This window comes from Phyllobates terribilis, unplaced genomic scaffold, assembly GCF_046119375.1.
Source record: "Phyllobates terribilis strain yellow unplaced genomic scaffold, ASM4611937v1 Scaffold_13__5_contigs__length_258822181, whole genome shotgun sequence".
NCBI lineage: Eukaryota > Metazoa > Chordata > Amphibia > Anura > Dendrobatidae > Phyllobates > Phyllobates terribilis.
Window position 1 is genome coordinate 143,936,332 of NW_027362773.1, and position 25,455 is coordinate 143,961,786.

Sequence of the window (25,455 nt, forward strand, 5' to 3'; positions counted from 1 at the left end):
GACATTACTAATTGGAGGGGCCCAGGATGGGGACATAACTAATTGGAGGGGCCCAGGATGGAAACGGAACGTTTTTTGTTTCCACACATATGGGTATGAGCCCTAATAGTTACTTTTGCATCAAATATGATAAAATCTCCCAGTTTCTTCGATCAGTGCCTTACGTGGCCACTACATATGGGCGCTGTAGCGGGCACTTCATGGATGGATATTGTGGATAGCACTTTTGCAATTTACTGCTTATTAAAATTTGCAGCTGTTCTTGAGATATTAACACTTTTGATCACAGCTCGTTGCCTAGGAGACCGACCGCCTCTGCTGTCTATTTTGTAAGCGCTGCTCTGAAGCAGGATTGGAAGGTAACAGAGCAATAATGGTCAGCTTCAAAACAAGTGCTTACAGGCTAAATAGAAAACATAAGCACTGTGTGTGTTCTGCTGGCTAGCAGAGGTGGTCGGTCTCCAAGGCAACGAGCTGTAAACAAGAGTGGCAATATCTCAAGAACGGCTGCAAATTTTTTGCAAATTTTAACAAGCAATAAATAGCAAAATTGCTTCTATTTACAAGCTCTAGCCAATAATATCCATGTATGAAGTGTATCCCTTTATATAGGCACAATGCAAACACTATGTCTCCACATTGTATGGTCACAAGGGATGTACATGTGAAGATTCCTGTGCTCCACCAGAAGCAGCCAGCCTCACGATACACAGGGCACCACAAGTACCCTCATGCCCAGCGCGCTGACAGAAGCCTCCAGGTGTCAACACTGGCGCCACTGTCCATGCAAATAAAGTTATTGCTGCTCCTCCGCCGCTCCCGTTCTGCGCCTGCGCAGCGAGCCTTGTCATGTGACCGTGTGTCAGACGGCGCAGGCATAACAGGAAGTGTCCGAGAGAGAAGCGGAGAGTAGAGTGGAGACAGCAGCCGCCCGAGAACCATGGCGAGCAGTGTCAGCACGCAGCGAGGACCGGTGAGGGGGCCTTATTACAGGGAAGGGCAGGCTGCGGAGGACAGCTGCTGGGGAACTACAAGTCCCAGCATGCCTTCTATCACAGCCTGTGCTGCTTGTGCAGTGCCTTGTAGTTCATTATTTCCTGTAGGCAAGGTGACTCATGATGTAGTGAGGAGTTTCTGGTGAGTGTGGTGACTGCACGTCTGTGCCAGAAGCTGGGAGCGAGGACTCCATTCATTCCTGGCAGTGCTGCCCTCCGCCCATTAATCCCCATCATCACTTATTGTTTTTCTGCTTTTGTTTTTTACCTCCCCTTGTTTTCCGCGCCATAACTTTTTTTTTTTTTCCCATCAACACAGCGGTGTGAGGCGTTTTATTTATTTTTGCAGGATAAGATGTCGTTCTGAATAACGTTCATCGCTTCAGTCACTTATATTGTACTTTTTGCAGCCTGTAGTTTTTAAGATTGTAGATAGACTTAACATCGAGTTCAACCTATAGCCGAACATGTTGATCCAGAGGAAGAAAAAACAAACCCAGGAAGCAAACGCTAATGGCTCCATATTAAAGGAAACAAAACCTTCCTGACTTCACATACGGCGATCAGACTAGATCTCTGGATCAGCGTCCTATCACAGAATCTAATGGCCATAACCTGTAATATTATATATTTCAAGAAAGGCATCCAAATATTTTTGAATTTTAGTATTGAATTACTGTAAGAATCCATAATCTCACTGCTCTTACAGTCCGGGCTGTGGAGTTGGTATAAAATGGACCGACTCATAAAATATATAGTAAATTGAGTTCATTAGTACAATGCAGGATGTGCTGTAAATGTTTTCATAAGAAGTTCTGACATGTCCTATAAATGTCTGTTCTGTTCCTGATCTAAGGATCTCAGCTTTTAGTTGAGATGAATCTGTGCTGCACTTTATGTACACGCTCAGTAGTGAGGCAGGGCTGTGGAGTCAGGAGTCAGGGAAATTAAGGATTCTATGGTTTGGCTTCCTGACTCCACAGCCCTGCTTAGGGTAAAGAATCCATAATCTCACTGCTCTTACAGTAAAAAATCTATGCCTGTGATTTATAATTGATTACACCTTCTTTCCTCTATACATAGAAGATGCCCCTTGTCACAGTCACAGGCCTAAGAGTAAAAAGATCATTAGAAAGATCTCTGTACTGTCCCCTCATATGTTTGTATAAAATCGCCCACAATACTTTGGAAAAACAAACGGAATGATCCCAAATTTAACACATTCTACATATAACACATAAACATGTAAAATCAAGACAAATCCAGTACCAATATGTTTATTAGTGTATTATATGTAGCATTCTCCTGTTAGTTCTACTTATTCACCTGGGTGATTGGTTCCCATTGATTTAAATAAGACTCTTATAACCCCTTCCTTTATCCTATGATTAAGGGCATTTGTCATGCCAGAAATGCTTCGGTTTTTTAACGTTTGTTACATGCATTCTTTCATTTTAATGGGAATTTAAATAAAGAACCTTGATTTTACCGGATGGATGTGCTGGAATCTTCCTCCTTTCTCGCTCCTATTGCGGCTGGGCTTCACCAGCTGAATTCGTCACCCACCGATCGAAGATCCCTGTACATTTACCCAGTGGCAGGCGTGGTGAGCTCCATACTTTTTCTAGTTTGTAAAATATTAGCCATTAAGTCTGCCAAAGTATGGTAGTTGTTTTTGACTGCTCCGGACAACAATCTAATGTGTATGGTAGTCTCCTGGTTCTCCCCAGACAGATGATCTTGGGGATGGAGTGGGGATCAGAATTATTGAAATGTCCGGTTCTTTTGTTCTTCCCGGAGATGTCTGTTATTGGCTTACTCCTTTTCTCCATTAAAACAGCCAAATTGAACATGCAATTGTATAGAGCATTGAGGAGACTCTGCTGAACAGGCAGTCTGCCAACAACTGTCTTAGCTGTATGGACTCCCTAAGATTTGTGGTCGTGACCATATTATGAAGAGGAGGTGCTAGTAATCATCGGTTTATGCTTTTTAGCTGGCTGCTTGGCAAATGATCAACTTTATTATCTCATGATTGCCTAACAATCTTCCCATGACAAGTATTTCCTCTCTGATTATACATTAGCTGGTGTCAAGATTGTACGACTCAGGATTATAGGCCAAATAGGGTGGATCTAATAGAAGAGGCGTCTTCTAGCAATGTCTAGTGCACAAATTCTAAAAATTGCTAAACCGAATGATCCCCTATGCCAGGGGTCCTCACACTTTTTAAACAGGGGGCCAGTTCACGGTCCCTCAGACCATTGGAGGGCCGGAATATAGTTTTTAAAAAAAACTATGAACAAATTCCTATGCACACTGCACATATCTTATTTTGTAGTAAAAAAAAAAACAATACAGGAACAAATACAATATTTAAAATGAAGAACAAGTAAAGTTAAATCAACCGGTATTTCAATAGGCAGGTAAATGTCCCCAATAGGCAGCATAGGTCCTCAATGGGCAGGTAAATGTTCCCAATAGGCAGGCTGTTTCCCCCTTATAATGCCATATGCAGGCTGTTCCCCCCTTATAATGCCCCATGCAGCATGTCATCCCCCCCCCATATTATGCCCCATGCAGGATATCACTCACCTGTCTTTATAATGCCCCATGCAGGATATCACTCACCTGTCTTTATAATGCCCCATGCAGGATATCACTCCCCTGTCTTTATAATGCCCCATGCAGGATATCACTCCCCTGTCTTTATAATGCCCCATGCAGCATGTCACCCCCCCCCCCCCATATAATGACCTATGCCTCCATACATTAAAAAAAAAAAAAAAAAAAAATCCAATACTCACCTCACTTCTCCTCACCTGCTGCCGCTGCTCTACTCTGGTCTGGACTCCAGCGTCGCGGCGTCGTCGTCGTCCCGCTCTGCGCTGCCTGTGATGGCACTCGGGAGGGCGCGGTGTAAAGACGTCACCACGCCCTCTGACCTGAGACGTCACAGGAAGCGCAGAGCAGGAAGACAGCGGATCTGCGGAGGCACGGGGAGAGGTAAGTATCCACCTGCCGGGGCCCTGAGCAAGCGGGGGAGAAGGGCGGGAGCTGACACCGCTCCCCTCTCCTCCGCCCATAGCCCGGCGGGCCGGATAAAAGTCGTCCGCGGGCCGCAGGTGGCCTGCGGGCCGTAGTTTGAGGACCCCTGCCCTATGCAAACAAATCCTAGGAAAGTGCATCCAGGGCTATGGTCATACTCTGAGCAGCACCTCTTAACAGTTTTTTGATTTTGGGCAATTTGTACCTCTAGTAGTCAGGACATTCATTATTCACACAATGTGTGCAAATAGAACATTTATTGTAAAATAAAAAAATATATCCTAACCTCCAAAAACAACATGTATTTTCTGAAAGTAGATGCCTGGCACATTGTTATAATTTCACTCTGCACTTTTTACACCAAACCACCTTTATGTAATTTTGTGTCAGATTGTGATATTTCATTAAAAATGCCTAGAAGTTATGGCTAAAGGTTTGAGCCTGGTAGATTACTAGACATTCAACATCTAAAAATAATTTTGAGATGTGCAGAGTCTGCCTGTACTACATATTCTTATAAAAGCCAGAACTAGACACCAAAACCTGGTCTTAGGCTATGTGCCCATGATGCAGAAATGCTCCGGATTTTTCCTGAGCGTTTCTGCATCTCCCTGGCAGAAAAAAACGCATGCGGATTGTACATGCGTTTTTTTTAAACCAGGAACAAGCGTTTGTCAAGCATTTTGATCATGCGATTTCACATGCGGGTTGTCAAGCGCTTTCCAAACGATTTTAGCGGATGGTACCCGGGTGTGGAGGACAGGAGACTCTCCTCCAGACCCAGGTACCATAGTACTTGTATAAAAAACACACACACACACACACACACACACACACACACACACACACACACACACACACACACACACACACACACACACACACACACACACACCTTCTGATGGCCCCCGGTCTCCTTATCCGATGCGTCCAGTCTCCCCGGTGTCTCACTATTGTGTAAAAATACCTTCCATGACATCAGCGGTCGCGTGACCCGTCACATGACTAAATGACGTCATGGCAGGTCCTTTTAGACCATCGTGAGCTGCCATGAAGCCAGGACGCATCACTAAGGAGACCAGGGGCCATCAGAAGGTGTGTGTGTGTGTGTTTTTTTTTTTATACAAGTACTATGGTACCTGGGTCTGGAGGAGAGTCTCCTGTCCTCCACACCCGGGTACCATCCGCACATTGAATCGCTTAATATTCCCATGTGCACATGTAGTCATGCGGATATTAAACGATTCAATACGAGTCAATGGCGACGAAAACCCCACGATTATGCAAAATAATTGGTAGTGCTACGGATTTTTCTGCAATGATCCACAGCGGAAATTTCCGCAGCATGTGCACAGCACATGCGGATTATCATTGGGGAACATGGCAGGCCTTCTACCATGCTTGTTTTTTCAAATTTTTTTTTTTTTTACGCGTTTCTGCGGCAGAATTACCGCTGCGGAAACGCTTAAAAAACGCATAGTGGGCACACAGCCTTAGGCTGGAAAGAGGGATAATATAATTTCTGCTGGAACTCTGTTGAAATGTATGCGATATTGCCTCAAGTAATAACCATTGTCATCATGACTGGAGCGTGTAATAAGTGACGCTCGAGATGGATCAGGACTGGACAGTGCAAAGTGTATAAACTATGGTGACGTTGAGTGATGTGACTGCTTGGAGCCATGCTCAGGGTCTTGTCATGAAGCTGATCTAGAGCATTTAAGGCTTTGTGCCCACGATCAGGAAATAGCAGCGTTTTGGATGCAGAGTATTTTCTATGCGACTGAAACGCTGCATTCTAATCACACAGTGAAATTACCATGTGTTCATTAAACCATTCGGAGTTACAGCATCTAATAACATTCTATTGTGGAAATTTCTGTTGCAGAGACTAAATCCCATCCACTGTGCTTATAATATAGAGCACAGCGCAGTGGAGCTGTGTCCAAAACTCTGCTCTTCCTGATCGTGGGTACATAACCTAAAGGGTCTCTGTCAGCACAGAATTACACCACATACCATCTGTTCTTGTTTTGAACAGTATCACGGTGGCCAATCATTTTTATATACACCTTCCCAACTGCTTGGTTTCCCTCTATCTCCACCCTTCTCTGGCTCTATGAAGCCAGAGCTGTCAATCAAAGAAGAGGGGGTGGGGACAGAGACACCATTAAGCACCGAGCGAAGGGGACTTGGTTTGAACAATCATTCTGTGCTGACAGTCCCTTTAATAGCGAGATGAATAAAACGCAACTTCATTTATTTCGTACAATCTACCCAAGACGTTTCAGCCCATCCCAGGCTTTTGTCAATTGACAATAGCCTGGGATAGGCTGAAACGTCTTGAATCGATAGTAACTTCATTTATTTCGTACAATCACCATGTGAGTGCCAGGATTTGCTTTTTATTCATTGATACCTTCACGAACGGAGTGCCCGACTACCTTTTATGTTATACCTTTTAATAGCTAGGTCTTGGGCTTCTTTTGCATAGAAAAAATTATTTGTTGGTCCCGTCAAGGTTTGAGGAATAAATGCCTACAGGCGGACACCCAGACATAGTAGTCTTGTGTCCGCCTCCAGTAGGCGTATATGCCCAAAAATTATACACAGTAGAGCGCATGTTGACTCTACCGACACCATTATGGTCTATGGCCCCGTCGGTGCATACGCCTGAATCCCATTTTAGCAGGGGAGGGATTCGGATGCAAGCCCCGACGGGAACAACGACTGTGGACCAAAACATTGTGTGTAAGGAGCCTTATTTCATACTTCCTTCACTACTTAAAGGGACTGTCAGCACAGAATGACTGTTCAAAGTACTGCCGCTCGGTGCTTCACGGTGGGGCCAATCATTTATATACACCTTCTTGTTTTCCCTCAATCTCCACCCCCTCTTCTTTGATAGCTCTGGCAACATAGAGCCAGGGAAGGTGAGAAGGTGTATATAAATGATTGGGCCCTATATGAAGCACTGAGCGCCTGTAATTGGTTTGATCAGTCATTCTGTGATGACAGTCCCTTTTTAAAGCATTTAAAAATAAATAATAAATTAGCCCCTCCAAGGGATAAATGACAGATCCCTGTGGGGTTAGATCACTGGGACTCCAGGCAAACTCAAGACTGAGGCTCTGCTAACCTGAGAACAGTACTCTGCAGTCCCACCATGAGTGGAGCAGAGGTGCAAAAACCACAAAGAACATGAAGTATACACCCTAAGATATAACTTTTAATAGATATTTTAAAAGATAATAGCAATAATTCAGGACAAAAATTCAGATACAGTATGGGGAAGGAAAGGCAATGGGGCAGCACAAAAAATGGCATACAAACTTGCCCTATAGACCCTAAGGGAGGAATGCCCTAACAGCGGAGTAATCACCCTAATGTGTCGGCGTGGTGTCCCCGCTCAACGGAGGCTGTCCCTTGCCTGTCCCTAGCACGTCCCTATACAGACATACAAACATAAACACAAAAAGCAAAAAACAGGAACAAAAAATAAACCGGTGTCCCAAAATTGGGAGACCTGACAGTCATATCAAAAATTGATATGCTGTAAGAGTAAATAAAAACCATGCATCAGTTATGATAAGATGGGTAAGGAGTGTCAACAAGATAACTTATTTTATTGAAATGACCACAAACAATCAATGTCAATGCCCCAAGGAAGTTAGGGCTATAGTTGTAAAAAAATGGAATTGACAGAGACCGTGTATCCCTATCAATAAATTTCTGTATGAGAACCATAGATCACTGTTTTTTGTTTTTTTTTTAAAAATAACCAAAGATTGCATTGGAGTAGCTTTTTGCATCTCAGTTAACCCACGTAATGACCAAAAAAGGTATCTGCAGACCACTTTAATAATCATATAGTAACAACAGTGTTAATCAAATGTTCTCATTGAGGTAATATAACAGCAGTCATAAATAAACAGACTGCTAGATAACAGAAACATGTGATGCGCAATAATTCATAGTAATAATGTGCGCTACACTCCCAGTACTTAGTGCAATGTGCTAAATGAATTCACATCACAGCAATCACATAATAACAAACTGCTAGATTGCAGACTTATCTGATGCTGATTGGTTCATTATCACTGTATATAGATGAGGGCCCAGTCCCAACGCGTTTCGCCCCCTCCTAGATCAGGGCTCATCAGAGGACAATCACAGGAGTACACCATCATAGGTCGGGCTGGACTTAAAAGTAAATATATCCCATCAATTGAATCACCAATCCAAAAGAGTCAGTGACCCATCAGACTTGAATACACCCCCTGCAATAATTGTACAGGAAACACCTGTCAGCCGTATCTAGCGCAGTTGGGCAATCACCGCTATGAGGCACTGCTGGAACGCTGAGTGCGTGCCAACAGCGATTTGTTTCTTCCCCATGTGGCAATGTAAGTCACATCCGCCGCGCGAACTCAGTGGAACGCATATGCGTGTCACCAGTACTTCCACCCGCGGCAGGCATACGACGTCACTTCCGCCGCGCGATCATGGTGGAACGCAAATGCTTCTCACCAGCGCTTAGAAAGAACAGGAAACACCAATTCTACGGGTTATAACAAGCGCAAAGGATCAGGAAGTTATAGACCTCAAATAAGACACAAATAAAATCCTAACACTAGGCATAGAGGATTTGTTGATAAAAAAATAATGTACAGATCAGTAGCAGTCACTAGAAGAGGGAGAAATATAGAAATGTGATGATAAAAAGTTATAAGCCCACTAAACTGTATGTCTTAAGGGCCTAGTCTGATTGTCCAAACTTTCATGGACCAGGATACCGACCATGAGACAATAAATGTGTATATATAAGTCCAAATGACATAATGCCAGTATTGATTCCTATAAGTTGGTATGCTAGTAGAACGAGTAGACTTAGACGAAGCTGGAAAAGTTCAGTTGTTCATTTATACCTCCTGGGTTTTGGGATTCGAGCCAGAAAATCCATCTACATTCCCTCTGCAGGATCACTTTATCCCAATCGCCCTGGCGGGCTGGAGGGCTAATGACTTCAGCAGAGCGAAACGAAATAGTCTAGATTACCACCATGATAAGTGTTTACATGTTTTGCTAGGGATGTCTCCCTTTTGTGTCTAATATCACCTAAATGTTCCCCAATACGGATTTTCAACTGCCTTTTAGTTTTTCCGACACAGTCTTTTGAGCATGTGCACGTACAGAGATATATTACACCTGTAGTTGTTCAATTGGCGAAGTGTCTGTTATTATAGACACGCTTAGTTACTGCACTAGAGAAGGTTGCAGACGGCGAAACAAACTTACAGAAGCTGCAATGGCCACATCTAAAGGCACCAACCGATCTTCTATCTAACCAGGTACCCTCCCTCCTAGGAGGGGTAAAGTGGCTGTGTACTAGGTGATCCCTGATCGATTTCCCCCTCCTAAAAGTGACTGAGGGTGAATGTGAGATCCACTTTTCTCAAAATACTCATAATTCGTGGATGTTGATCGTCAAAAGTACCAATCAGCCTTGTCATGGATTCAGGTTCTGGTATGAGATGACAATAGTTTGGACCTATCTTGTCCAAGCGCATTCTTATATGCCGCCTTGACTATGTCGGCTGGGTAGTCCCGGCATAAAACCCTTTCTTTGAGATCCACTACTACTTGTGCCTTTTGGTTCTTGGTTTTGTTTGGAGCAGAGGTGCACATGCTCGAACTCCACTCAGTTCATTGTCAGCGGCCTATAAATCACCTCCTACAGCTTTCTCCTTTCTGTGGTTGCCCCATAGACTGTGAATGAAGCACAGGTGGAGCATCCACACCAAAGCTTCACTAAAGATGGAGCTGAAATGCCCTGTTCTCAGGGTTCCAGAGTTTCCGTCTCAGGATCGCTTGGTGTGGATGGGGAATACCTTGGTTTTAACCCTTTAAGTGATTCCTTGCCCAGACTTGGAACTAAGGGGTAATGTTTCTCCTTGTGGAGAGTGACAAGCCAAGCCTGGCATATCCAGAGTGAGGAGACTTGTCTACGCCATGCATGCTCCTCTGGGAAACTATGCAAATTGCCTCTTCATAGAGGAAGAGGACTAGAACTCTGGTGCTACATATTGGAAGTAGCAATCCTAAAAGTCAGTATCGACACCCTCCTTGCCCAGACCTAGTTGGGGAAGTGGTTAAAAGCACCTCATGAAAACAGTAGCCTTGGGTGCATGTATTTCTGGGTTTAGACTGTAGGGAAAAGAGAACCTGTACACCCAGAGAAAAATATAGACCTCAAATGAGAGTAGAATTGGCTTTATGCGTACAAGCACGCTCATGTTTCTGTAAATTCTTTTGAAATCGATGCAGAAAGCCATACACACCTCTCCACTCCTCTCGCCTGGATGTTGCCCTAATAGACATCTATGTTGTATCCTGTGGTTGCACTCGGCTCAGTGTGGAAATGTCTGGCAGCTGATTCTTCTCCTCTCTGATTACTGATCTGTAAAAGAGAAATCTAAGATGCAATGCCGTTTGAGGAGAATGCAATGCTGCATGACGTCTACATGCAGTGACGCCAACATGGAGCTCCCGTAGACCAGAAAAGGTCTATGCATGTGTCGTTGGGCATTGGCAGGAACATGCAGTCAGGAAGTGCTGCTCGAATAGACTGGTGTAGTTGCCTTGTAAGGCCGGATTCACAGATCCTTGTTTTGTGGTCCAAGTAGGACAGTTAATGCCTATATGTCTCCTCACCTGAACTTGACCATTTCTTCAACATATAAGCCTGGGTCAGGAAACCTGTGGCTGGTCTGTGCATCACGTTACATACGTAAACCGTGATGGACTGATGTGTGAATCTGGTCCAAGATGAGATTCAGCCATAATCCCATAGAGACCCAACAGTATTATTGTATAATAGAAGCCCCTATCCACCTGACTCAACCAATGGAGCGTAGTTCCTAAAGTACATTCTTATTTTCTTATGATGGTCCAGTAGAGGACCCATAGCAGGACCAGCAGGAGACACATTTGGACCTGTGTGAAGTGTTGCCCATGGCAGTCAGATTCTAACTTTTTCAGGATAAAAGTGATCTCATTAGTTTGGCCAGTTCTTACAGGTGAAGCCCTGTGTCGTCCTGTCTGACAGAAAATGAATGGATGCTGTGGACAATTCCTCCAATTAATTCTTACACTGTAAGGATTGGTTCCAAAATATCACATCTTCATTAAAGGAATCTTCTATTTTTTTCCCGCCTTGGGGAGGGATTCTTATAAAAGAACAAGGAATCTGCCCTCAGCTCCAGCGGTCTCCACAACAGTGGAAAAGATGACATAGTGACCACTGCAGTCAGTCACTGATACTGCAGTCAATCTTTGGCTTAAGTGTTCTGATGACTGGTGGACGCCCTATTTCCTGATCAGTGGAGGGCAGTTTGTGTGTAAGCATGCCCTCTTTGTTTCTTTTATCAGCATCCCAGAAGACCCCTTTTAACATTTTAGCTAATCCTACTGCTGCTTTCATAGGCTTGCTCAATAGGTCGCACCAGTCAGGGGCAGTCAGATGGGGCTGATTATAAGTTTTGTCTTTGAATTCTTTACAATGTACTGAAATGTGTATTTCATATAAAATTAGAAATCAAAATGGGCTTCTATCCTTACCCCTGACTATAACCTGATTGTTGAGGACCACAGCGATTGTGGGGACTAGATAATTTCACTACTAAATTTTCAGCATTGATTTTTCTCATGCACTTTAATCTGGTAGGTACTTTGCCTAAAGGGCCATTCTAGGTAGCCATAGATTACTGTTCAGATGCAGCATTGCTGAAAGACACAAGCTGTATTCACTTTGGAGCATCTTCTACTTGTTTCACATGTGTGGCCAACATTGCATCGAAATTAGTAATAATCACAAGATTTTAAGTCTGTGCTGTTTTGACCTGTGAGTTGTCTTGGATTTCATTTTGTCCATAAAGTTGCAGCTGTGCAAAATGACAAATGTTTATACTCTCCTCCCCGGGTCCAGCGCAGCCTCTCCGCTGCTGGTCTGGTCATTGCCGACAGGCTGCAGTGGTGACGTTTTGATTACAGCAGTCTGACACTGCAGTCAATCTCTGGGCTTATCGGTGATGATAATGTAGACAGACACTGAGCCTAATGATTGGCTGCAGCGGTCACGTCCTGTGTAGTTGTGGCCAAGCTGTATTGGTGACAGGAGTAGGGGAGTTTGAGTACCAACGGAGTCCATTTGGAGGACTGGAGGAGCATCGTTAGGCCAATGGCCACCTAATTTGTAGGGCCGGCTTTAGATTTAGGAACCTAGTGGAGATTGAATGCGTAACTTGATTATTATTCTTTTTAAAACAAAATACAAACCGGGTAAATTCATTGCAGTAAAAGGATTTTTCAACAATGATTGTTCTTTTTTATAAATATTTCATTTTTTTTTTTTAATTAAAGAAGGAAAAAATAAAGCGTGTAATGAACATATAATGGATGTTGAAATGCTGCTTAGCTGTAGCTCTGAAATAAAATTAAAAAAATTATCATGTATCCTTGAAGGAGACATTGTTGGCTCCATATATTATAATCTACCCAAGGATTAAGGGATTGTGATCCTGAAAGATAATTATGTTTAACAAACGAGGAGAGCTTTACGAGTGTCACTTTGAGGAGTTGCCAGCTCTCCTGACGTGTCTCTGAATTGCCTTATTCATCATAATTTTTTTTTTTTTTTTATCACCATAATTTCACCAACCTGAAGAATCATGATACCAGGTCATTTTTACCGCACAATGAACTCCATAAAAACAATGACAGAATTGTTGGTTTGTGGTTTTGTTTTTTTTTGTTTAGACTTGTTCTCCAGTACATTGGATGAAGGAGGGGAGGAAAAAATGAAAGTGTGAAAACTGCCAGCGGCGGGTAGAACTGCCTGATTAGGAGATTTAATGTAAGATTTATTTTCTACCCTGAAAAGATAAATTGGGAAATGCAAAAATTGCAAGCTACTGCAGTAATGATCAGTGTACGGCTTCTCGTCACATTAGTCAATTCAGGCAGATTTTGTCATAATTACAGTGTTTGTCACCTACAGATTCAGAGAAAATGGTCTAATTTAGAAAACTGTATTGGCAGTGACGGGCAGTTTATACGTCACCTCTGGGCACGTATAACCATAAGATTCAGCAGGCTGGTACCAGATCCCAGTACTTGGTTGTGTAGAATGAAGGAGCTGATCCCGGCGGCACCTACACACAGAAGAAGCAGCCATTTCCATTTCATAATGTATGAGGATGGGGTTTTTACACTTGAGGTGCCCATACACCCCCCAGGGGCTGTCAAATGTTTGGCAAACTCCTATTCCTTCTGATTTCCCCCATACACGTGCAAGCTCGACACGGAAGAGCTTGCAATTGTTTTCTATGGGTAAATGGGACTAATAGATCTGTAATAACAAAGGTGTCTTGTTGTGAAACACAAGTTTGGGCACCGTGACATCCAGCATGCCTGATCCTGCGTCCGATGTACCATTGGAGGCTCACTCTATTGCCAATTTCAGTGGAGAAATTGACATGGTTAACATCCTGCAGATCACACGGAGCTGTTTGCTGAGCTGTTGGCTGTAGTTTGTTTATTTTCTCTTGGCACAGAGTGGTCAAATCTTGGGGAAATAATAAAGAAACGGCCATTTAAGTGTCCTTTCCTATCAAGTGTATTTATTGCACTAGAGAACGGCAGCAAGTCAGCGAGAGGACAAAGCCGCACATCCAGTAAGTCGCTTTCTCACAGCAGGTTCAGTTCAGTCCATTGTGCAGACTTCACACAGCGTTTATGCTCGCCCTGAAAGTGCAGGCAATTTCTTGGCCGTGCCGGCATAAAATGATTGTCAAAATGTACCCGAAACCTATTTCTATTTCCAGCAGCAAAAAAAGACTGCCATCTAACCACACAAGAGCAGAAAACTAGTTTTCATTAGTGTGTTGGAGATGGAGGAACATAACTGGGCGACCTCTTGGCAGATTCCTGAATCATTTCATTCCTATTACGCCAGGGAAAGTGAATGGAGAGTGGCACTTAGTAATAGAGACATTTAGAAAAGTCTGTAATGATGTTCAATGATGCACAAATGATGTCCTAGTGCAGGGGGTCGGGTGCAGGACATGGAGGTCCTGGTGGTCCGTAATTTTTCAGGCCTTGCTGTCGGCAAAACTAAATTGTCTAACTGATAGATTGGTGACAATGACCTAAAGGGCCAATCTGCTTTGGAAAATGTTGTAAACATCTCTGTACGAAAACCACCGCAAGCCATGGGCATATGGCATAGACTTCTGTCAGGTCCGGAGTATTGCCCAGAGTAGATGGGACAGAATTGTATAGATACCTCCCCCATCCTTTTTTTTGCCTTATTTCTGTATTGAGTCTTAACTGTCTACTGTTCCTCTAAATTTATCATTGACTATTCTAAACAGATCATATATTTTTCTGCTCACATTAGCGTCATGGCCGTAAATCCCTACAGACCCCATAGATGTTAATGATTTCTGTCAGGTTCTGCTGGTTTTGATAGCACAATCTGACAAGTATTTTTACTATTATTGGCGTTAAAAAAAGCCCCCAAAAAAACACTGGAAAGTAGAATTAAAGCTGAACGCCTGTGGCTTTGTTCACACATGCATTAATAGGGTCCATTGGGTGTTTGCAGTATTTTGATGGCTGCAATAGCCCCCTGTGTAGCACTTGTCAGAAATGCCAGGACCCGATGGACCCCATTAAAGTCCATCAGGATCAAAATTGGTCTATGGTATCTGGGCAGACAAGAGTGTGAGGGATGAGCGGCCATGATAAATGTTTATTCCAGTCACATATTTGGAGATGTCATATAGTGCTTTATGCCATTTTCTACAGCTGTGCTAGATCAGTCCATAAACATCACAAGAGTATCTAACGCGTTTTCGAGATCCCGAGACTGTAAAATGTGTGTTTTGTGTACAGATTGGCTGTAGCAGATACCAGCAAGCCATTAACTGGTGACCTATTAATCTACTAGTTTGGGGTCTGTGACCTGGCATAGGCTGGTGACCGAGCTGCCCGGGTACTCTACCTTGTGAACTGCGATGCAGATCAAAGCGCTCTCATCTGTTGGACTCTTTTTGCTTTATCAACTGCCCTTTACCATAAAGTCTGCTATTGCAACTGAACCCCATTGAAGTGAATGCAGCTGAGCTGCAATACCAGGTTTTCAAGCCTTGGTCAGGGGTGGTGCTGTTTCTGAAATAGCAGCCATGGTTTATTCTAAACTCTTTAAAGAACTTTCGTCTGGCATGAGTCTTGTGTAGACTTGCCTCCTGTGAACATTCCTAGCCATAAGATTTATTTATTGCTCATGAGCAAACAGTTGAGTTCTCTTCAGATTTGCCCCTGCGTAGGATTTTATTTCTAATATTAGGACTCATTCAGATGTTACTAATTTTCCGCGTATGCATAAAGTGGGGTCATCAGTGTTTCTGGATTTTTATTTTTTTTTTTCATCCGTGTTTGATCCATGTGTCTGATTTTACCATCAGTGACATGTATATCTCCTATCCAGTGTGTGGATTAGATTTTGGGGAAATGCTGCTACTGAATTTCCGAATTCACACTTCCATATATTTTAACTGACAGCACACGGATTCAACATAAATGAACACGTCTCCCTTCTTTTCAATCAGAAGTAGACTCCAAACGAACTGGAAATATAAGGGAAAGAGCTTCTTCTGCTGAATCCACTCCTGATTTCTAGCTTCGGCCGGATTCGCACATTTGTGGGTTGTGATCAGACTGCAGACCATGCATGGACGCACGGGCTGAGGCTGAGTTGAGATCTGGAGACTCGAGGACAGCCCATGGATCACGGACCGTGACACACAGATGTGTGGATACAATATTAAAACTTTTTTTAAAGTACATTTAAAAATGACAAAAACCCTTTGCTTTGAAGCTACGTTCTCATGGAGTTTTGTTTTTGAGGCAGAAAAATGCGACTTCCTTTTTTTTTTTTTTTTTTTTTTTTAAAGCTGCCTTCACTTCAGTGTGACATTTGGTGCAGATCCCATGAGACCTTCACATTGAAGAAGTGACATGCCACAGATTCACTTATTACTGCATGATACGCGGAGGTTAGAAATAACGGTGCTGCCCTTGCTCTTTGTTGATCAGCTCCAGCAGTGACATCACAACTACAGCACATGTTCATTGCTGGCCTTGGTGATCTCATGCCGACTACCTTAGCATCACCACTAGCGACACCGACATTATGCTGCCCTTAGATGAGGTTGCGAAATGCTGCTGACAGATTCCCTTTTAATATTTTATTGAAGAGAAATCAACATCCCCTCCAAAGTGTGACAAACACTGTACCTGACAAAAATCACAGGGAAAATCTCATGTGACAGCCTCAGGCTTTACATGGCTATTAAATAGTGTTTTTTTTATTTAAATCAAAACCTGTCATTTAATACAGTCCCACAGATAAAGTAGACCAGAGATGAGATATTTCTGCCATTAAGACAGTGCTGTAGTGGTCGAGTAGCTATCTTTGGTCTAAATGTATATGCTTAAATTGATTGTACAAGATCCTATAAACCATGGTGCTGTGTTCCTGAAGTGATCGTAATTCTTCATAAACTATGTAATGCTTCAACGGATCCCACTGAATCTCAGACTTTTTTTTTTTCGCGACAAATTGAACTTTTGCTAGTTGTACGTTTTGTGAAAATTTTTGCAATTTTTAAACTTTTTAATTTTTATTCTCCTAAACCAGATCGTTACATTACACAAAATAGATAAGTAACATTTCCCACATGTCTACTTTATATCGGCACAACTTTTGAAACATTTTTTTTTTGCTAGAAGGGTTAAGTCGATCAGCAACTTTTCAATTTTCCAACAAAATTTACAAAGCTGATTTTTAATTTTTTTTTTTTAAGCGACTTTGAGGGGCCTTTATGACAGAAAATACCCAAAAGTGACACCATTCTAAGAAACTGCACCCCTCAAGGTGCTCAAAACCACTTTCAAGAAGTTTATTAACCCTTTAGGTACTTCACATAAATTAAAGCAATGTTGAAGGGACAAATGAAAATGTAGCTTTTTCCCACCAAAATGTTGATTTGCCCCAATTTTTTTATTTTCATAAGGGTAACAGGAGAAAGTGGATCATAGAACTTGTTATGTAATTTCTCCTGAGTACGCCGATACCCCATATGGGGGTGAAAACTAGTGTTTGGGCGCATGGCTTGGAAGGGAAGGCGCGCTATTTGACTTTCGGAATGCAAAATTGGCTGGAATATATAGCGGACACCATGTCACATTTGAAGAACCCTGATATGCCAGAACATCATAAACCCCCACAAGTGACCCCTATTTTGAAAACTACACCCCTCAAGGAATTAAAACTAGACGAGTAGTGAGCATTTTTAACTTTCAGGCGATTCACAGAATTGTTTAACCTTAGGCTGAGTAAATGGCAAATTAATTTTTTTTTTTTTTTTTTTTTGCCCACTAAAATGTTGCTTTGGCCCCAAGTTTTTTTTAAACAGGTGAAAATGAAGTATACAATTTGTTGTATATTTACTCCTGAGTTTGCCAATACCTCATATGTGGTCGAAAAACTACTTTTGAGGCACAGTGCAAAGCTCAGAAGGGAAGAAGCGCCATATTGGAGTTTCAGATTGTGCCGGTATTGTTTGTGGGTGCCATGTCACATTGGCAGAGCCCCTGAGGTGCTAGAACAGTGGAATTCCCCCTTCACCCACCCCCCGCTTGCTCAATCGTGCGGGCACCGCCATGATGTAAATTTACATAATTTTTGAGATCCCCCTTCCCAACCATGATGTAAACTTACGTTTAAATATCGGAAAGGAGTTAATAAGGAGACTGGCACATTTTATGGATCCTTTCCTCACCCCTTTTTTAATTTTTTTTTTTTTTTTGGGTTCAGTGGGATTTCCAGAGGCCAGGCCACCACCAATCACAAAGTGGGGATATGTCCTAACAATATATACTGCAGGTAAAATAAATATTGAACAGGTCAATAGTGCCATTAGAAATGATTGACTTAAAAAATTGGTGACATGAAATTCTCACCAGATGTTTGTAACAACCCATCCAATCCACAAAGGCAGAGAAATCAAACCATAGATAACTCAATTTATGGACACGTGTAATAATGAGAAATGGCACAGGGAAAAAGTATTGAACGCCTCAAGATGGAGAGGTGCAAAAAGCCATGGAAAGTTCTGACACCAGCTGAAATCTATCAGTAATTAGAAAGCAATCTTGCCACCTAGTGAAATAATATCAGCTGGTTCAACTGATGGACTATAAAAATGCATCTCATTACCAAGGTGCCACACAAGAAACATCTCATGATGGGTAAAACTAGTGAGCTATCTCAAGACCGTTGCAGTCTTATTGTTGCACAACATACTGATGGCATTGGTTACAAAATAATTTCTAAACTACTGAAGGTTCTCGTAAGTAATGTTGGGCCGGGAATAATCTGGAAGTGGAAATAACATTTCACCGTAAGGCGGCCATGATCTGGAGCAAGATTTCCTACAGAGTGAAGATAATTATCCGAAGAGTTGTTGAAGAGCCAAGGACCACCTGTGGAGAGCTACAGAAAGACCTGGAATCAGCAGGTACAATTGTTTCAAAGCAAACAATAAGTAATGCACTCAAGCTTCATGGCCTGTATGCACACTCACCACGCAAGACTCCTTGCTAAACAAAAAGCATGTTTAAGCGCGTTTAAAGTTTGCTCAACAACATTTAGACAAGCCTGTGACATACTTGGAGAATATAGTCTGGTCAGATGACCAAAATTGAACTTTGGCTTTCATAATACACATGTTTGGAGGCCAAAAGACACTGTATCACCCCAAAAACACCATACCAACAGTGAAGTTTGAGGGTGGGAACATGGTGTGGGGCTGTTTTTTCAGCATACGGCACTGGCAAACTTCATATAATTGAAGAAAGAATGAATGAACAAATTTACCGAGACATTCTTGATAAAAATCTTCTGCCATCTACCAGGATGATTAAGATGAAAGAAGGATGGAAATTTCAGCAAAACAATGATCCCAAACACAGAGCCAAGGAAACACTCCATTAGTTTCAGAGAAAGAAGATAAAGCTGCTAGAATGGTCCAGCCAATCACCGGACCTGAATCCAATAGAAACTGTATGGAAGGAGCTAAAGCTCAAAATTAGGGCACATTCAGTATTTGTAAGCCAAAATCAGGAGTGGAACAATCGGAGGAAAAGTAGAATAGAAGCACGTCACCACTTTTCAGTCACTCCTTGTTTTGGCTTATAATTACTGATGTAAATTACTGAATGTGTGAATGTAGCCTTAATAGGAGCCCAGGGAAGCTTCAGGATTTGAACAATGCTTGGGTGGAAGAATGGGACAAAATCACACCTGAGCAATGCATGCGACTAGTTTCTCCATACAGGAGGCTTCTTAACGCTGTCATCACCAAAAAAGGCTTTTGTACAAAGTAATTAAATGTCAGCGTGTATTTATACTTTTTCCCTGTCACTTCTCATTATTACTCATAACTTTAATTTATGGACATCTATGGTTTTTTATTTGGCTGTGTGGATTGGATGGGTTGTTACTGACATCTGGTGAAAATGTCATGTAAATAGCACCTTTTAGAAATAGATTTATTTAGAAAAGTTGTGACTTGTTCAATACTTATTTCACGAACTGGAATTATTGGATCCTTCTTCCAATCAGAAAGACAAATAGAGGAGGTTTCACTGTAGTTGGGACAAGTCGGCAATGACCACTGTCTTGGACAGCCGGCCGACCACAGCGGTGATGGTAATCGTATTGGTCGTCACCCAGTTATTCCAGGAACTGATATCACAAAGAAACAGCTGAAGATGGACTTTCTTAGCTGTGATAAATCTGCCACCTCGTGTAAAATAATAAGAATCTGTCAGCTGCTATTCTCGTCTGGGCCGAGCTCTGCGGATAATGCACTTTTCTGTGTCAAGTCCTTGAGGCTGTGTACATACAGAAATACATGGGCGTGCTGGACCTTGGAATCTCATGTAACGTGTGCTGACATAGGAGGTGTCTCCATATACTCCGCTATACAGAAATACATGGGCGTGCTGGACCTTGGAATCTCATGTAACGTGTGCGGACATAGGAGGTGTCTCCATATACTCCGCTATACAGAAATACATGGGCGTGCTGGACCTTGGAATCTCATGTAACGTGTGCGGACATAGGAGGTGTCTCCATATACTCCGCTATACAGAAATACATGGGCGTGCTGGACCTTGGAATCTCATGTAACGTGTGCGGACATAGGAGGTGTCTCCATATACTCCGCTATACCTGAGAGGCATGGGTTCTCCCTCACATCCATTATGTGTCCAGTATTTTGCACATGCATTTTAAAAAGCTGTATAAAATTTTCTCAAATATGTTTTGCATCCTTTTTTTTTTTTTTTCGTGATACATGGGGCTTCTTCATTTTTATGTCATCATACTACCCCCCCCCACCCTTTTTTTTTTTTTTTGTGTATCGGTAGGAAAATAAGGGAAGTGTCTCTTATCCACGCCCCTCCCCCCACTTTTTTCCTTTTAAATAATAACTCAGGACTTCGTATTCAGCGACTAAAAGAGACCCAGATTATAATAACCAGTCTGTGCCTTCTCTATAGAGACTCTGGCTGTCTCAAATGCCATCATGTATAGCTTGGCTACTATACATTAACGTCACTGCAGAATAGGTGTGGGACCACCCAGATGTTTAAAGTCTATGGACGGTCGTAAGCTGTTAAAGAAAATCTGTCCTCAGTGTTTTATACCCCAAACTAAGGCCATGTATAAAATCCGTTTTGCTGTTGTAGAGAAAATCATAGGTGACATTGTAGCTAATGAGCTGTAAGTGCAGCGGGTGGTCTCTGCAATTACAGCTCTCCTGACTTCCTGTTCCCCACCCTCTGCCGGCCCCCTTGTTCATGACTGACGGGTCACTCATGTCCGTGTCTCCTGCTCCATTCTGTGTCTTATTTATTTTTTTTAACTATGCTATATGGTTCCAGAAATATTGGTCTTTGTTATTTAATGCTAATTTTACTGTCTTCATTTAAGGGGGCTGTGCTGCAGACCAGTCTAAAAGACCCCCAGAGGATCCTGTGAGCCACGCTTCCTTGGTAAAGACCACCAAAAATTAGAACTAAATAAAAAGGCCCATATCTCTGGAACTGTATGGCGTATTTATTAAAAAAAAAATGCATATACTCGGGAGCTGTGACTGTTAAAATGTGAGCAAAGATTGTCCTCGTTTGAGCTTAAGACCGTTTCTCTTTAAATGCGTATATTTGAGCCTAAAATACATTTTGCAAGTAGGTTTCATTAAAAATGTTGCACCGTTTGGCTTTTACAGGCTTTGGTTTTCTGCACATTCAACTAGTTCTGTGGTTTATAAACCAGCTGAGAGGAGATTAGAAAAAAGTGACTGTCATGGTGCGCTCACTGATGGTTCTCGGCTAACTCCTTCTGCAGTCTTCATTAAAAAGTGCAACACAGAGGCTATAGAAGGCAAACTGTGTAAAATGTTTTTATTAAATTCAATTGCAAACATTTTAACCCCAAATAAGTGCATTTAAGTAAAAAAGATGGACATTCACTTTAAGAACACTTCCCCAAGAATAAAAGTAAATCTATACATCATAGTGGAGCCCTTTTCTACGAAGTTTAAGGGGTTGTCTTATCACCCATTTTTAGGAGTGCACGGTGCCCTTGCCTCTCGGCTTCTTGTTTGCTGGGGGGCGGCGTGCTCCTGATTTGACAGTTTTGACCAAACCTCTGGTGTGAACTGTGCTCTCTCCGATGCTGCTAGTAGAGCCTCTGCAGCATTGGAGGAAAAGGGCATGGCACTGCACTTGGCAGCGCTGACAAGCTCTATATCACAGTATACAATTGCTGCGCTGCTTGCCTAGAAGACTGGCCACCTCTTTAGTCTATCCCAGACAATGACAAGTAAACTATAGCATTAAAAAATCCCTTCGTTCCTGAGAACAGAGAGGATTTTTAATGTTAAATTTCAAAATTTATTTTTACAAATTCTTTGCAATTTCTCCCATTTTAAGAAGAGACAACTGCTTTAAAAAAAAAAAAATATTAAAGAATTCTATCCAGCAATTATCTGATAAGCTGTTCCTTTTATTTAGTTGATTTGCGACCACATTTTTGTGCTATATAGGTTGTCTGATCACTTCCTTGGACTCCTTTCTGTGCCCATGTTTCTGTATGACCTGGCTAGATTGCTATTCCGACTGACGGCTGAGTGACGCAGTAATGGAAGCGTACGTACTGGAAGTTCTTACTATATTAGCTTATGGAGTGATATTATCTACCCCACTTCACTTTTTTCTGTCCACACTGCGCCACCTAGTGACAGGGTTTGCGTGAAAACACAGCTTTGCATGATCACCTCTGAAAACGAATGACATTACTCACGACTTTTTATGTCTTTTGTAAACTTGAAAAACCACTTCTTCTCTGCATAGTTTTGTGATTAGCCAATGCAGAGACTGATACAAGCATCACTTCCACACCTATCCGACATACCGTCACTCCACATTCCTGCGACGAGGCTGTGACTGCAGGCCTGACCCTGCTGCCTGCAGAAGGCTGTGCCGTGTTGGCTTATCAGACAGTCGGAGACATACTGAGGGCCAGTGATCTCTGCTCGGACTCCACTGATGATGGAGGAGTAGAGCCGTCCCGTTGATGGTAAGAATCTTATTTGCAGGGATTTGGGGGACATTGTACTCTGTGGGGCTCAGTAGGGTGTGGGCAGATCTGTACTTTATACCTTCTTCCTGTTCTAAACTAATGTCCACTTGAACCCTAAATCTGTCCCCATTGTACACCATATCACTTAGTTTTAGCAAAAAATGGCCACTGGTCCTTGATTCTTCTTGGATCCTTTAACTTGGAGGATTGGACTTCCATTTCCTTTCTACTTTTAGAGGGGATTTTGGATAGAGGACCTCCACAGACAGTTATTCAGTTGGCACGTACGTTCTTGTTTTGTATGCATTCGTGTTCATGCTGTGACTTTTCTCTTATCAAGGAAATCGATTAAAGCCCCCACCTACAGTACTGATTGTGCGGGCTGTGACTTTCCTGCTGGCGACACTCAGTATCACACAGGACGGCCACTGCTCGGACTTGCTGCTGGGCCGTTTTAGAGCTCTCGGCAGACCACCACTTGTACACATTGATTGTGCGGTCTCTCCCACTGACTGCAGATGTCATTGAAAAAGGATCAGACATGTTGGCCTTCAAAAGGTCTTCTCTGTTCTTGCAGTAGATAACCTGTGCTCTCTGCCAACACCCACCTACTAAAAGCAGTTCTGCCTAGCTAAGTGTGTATGGGAGTTTTTTTTTTGGGGGGGGGGGGGGGGGGATAGTTGTTAGCTATCATAAAGGTAAGCTCTCCTGGCAACTTCTTTTTTTTTTTTTTTTTTTTTTTTTTTTTTTTTTTTCTGGGATTCCCACCATTCATGAAAACAGAGGTCCTGTGATCACCACTCGGCTCACTGTCGGGTGTGCACTGCCATTCCCATACACTGATAGAAGTGACTGAAGCGGTGTTCACACAGGACTTTGGGACCCCTCTTTTCAGGATGGGTGGGTGTCCCAGTGGTCAGGTTACCACTAATCATATATGTATCCCCTATACTGTGAATAGATGAATGTTATTAGTGGAAGGCTACGTTTAAGACTGTGCTCAGAAGGCCATGTGTGGTCCAGTGCCCCCATCATAGTATGAATACTGGGAGCAGTCTTGTACATGCTGGTATTCACCAGATCCAACTATGGTCTCCATTCTGAGATTACTTGTAGTGGTGATTACCTGATTATCTGATTGGTTGGGCTATAGCTTTCATATTTAGCAAGAATCATGAAAATAAGACCCTCTTCTATCTTACATGTTCTCCTACAGAAGACTGGACACTTCCCCAGTGTATATTGGCTTCATTTTCCACTCTATGGCCCTGAGTCCTATACTCTGCCCAGGTGGGCATCCTGCCGTGAGCTCCCGTTATCTGAGTTTGTCTGCTCCGTGAGGCATATTGCAGTGTACGGCACAGATGAGATGGCGGTGTGGTTTTCTCCTTCAGTTATTATGTAATGAAGACTACTCTGCACAGAGATAAGAGAAAGTTCACTGAGCTATACACTACTAGATGTGAAGACCTTTGTACCAGCGGGAGACAACATGGGCAATGCTTACACCTAATACTGACCAGCTCTGGGACGCATCAGTCTTGTCTTACCATCAAAAATGGCCGAACCCCTGATATCGGCTGGTGCGGAAAAGGGCTCCCTGACATCTGAAGATTAGTGCAACGTCTCTCACTTGTCGGCGTAGCCTGGCGGAGCGCTATTAGTCATCCCGCATGGAGGACCAGAAAACACCTTACCAGAAATGCTGATTAGAAACCCTTATTTTGCTTTGCTCGCTATGTATTACAATATGAGCGTAGACTTTTTCTACCCTCCATACAAGCCAGTCTTTAAAGTCAGAAAAGCCGAGTCATTAATTTTTGATATATTGTCTTTTTAATCAATAATCAAAGCTAATGCTTCCCATTTAATTAGCCACGATTAGATTTATGTTGCTGAAGCCACAGTTTTCTCGCTGATCCTATTGAAAACAGCAGATGATAGCACTGCGGTCTGTATCATGGCCGCTCCTCTTTACTTTCCATCACTTGTGCTTTTGACTCTTACTTTATCTGTTACTTCAGTTCATCTTTAAACCTTAAACTTTCTTTATTGATTCTTTCGTATTTTACCAGCACTTAAATTGCCTGCAGACAGGTGAGGGTCTGTGTCCTGAAACACTCAGTGATTGCTCAATAGACCCCCAATAAGTGCGCAGCTCGGCAGACAACTGTGCCCACCACGCCAGTCTTGATGAAGCGTGCCCTGGAGTAGTATGCGCTAAGTTCAAGGGTGCAGATTTGGCACATATTTCAGCTGCCGTGTTCCCTGCAAGAAGTGTACTTGTCACTTATCTGTTATCAACACCAAATTTTTTTTCTTTTTTCATGTAAATTATGAATTTGCCGGCTGCCCTTGTTCAAGCAAAAATCCTCCTATGTTGATACAGTTCACCAACCGAAGGTTGCACTAAAATTTTGCATTATTTCCAATAATTTTATGCCTTAATTTCTTGCAAAAACTGTATCTAGATCCAAATTAAAAAAAAGTGTGAAAATTGTACAACACATCTTAGAGTGGTCTGTGTTTTTTTTATTTTATTTATTTTGTATATATTTCCTTCAATAGACTTGTATGGGTAATTTTTGATCCGTGACTCAGATTAAAATCTGACCCGTCTCCATGTTTTGGTGGTCC

The 25,455-nt window shown here is 42.5% G+C and overlaps 1 protein-coding gene across 2 annotated transcripts in view; it reads left to right on the forward strand.

Moving 5' to 3' along the window:
* The first annotated feature begins 830 nt into the window (after nucleotides 1-830).
* The window catches only part of TOLLIP (toll interacting protein), a 50,424-nt gene continuing 25,799 nt past the window's right edge, over nucleotides 831-25,455 (forward strand). The window contains exon 1 of one of the 2 annotated variants that reach the window (XM_073658770.1): nucleotides 831-973. In XM_073658770.1, the coding sequence (XP_073514871.1) occupies nucleotides 941-973 (33 nt within the window). In that variant the 5' untranslated portion in view covers nucleotides 831-940. Of the gene's footprint in view, nucleotides 974-22,680; nucleotides 22,816-25,455 lie in introns of those variants that run through there. The other variant, XM_073658771.1, reaches the window with a different exon arrangement.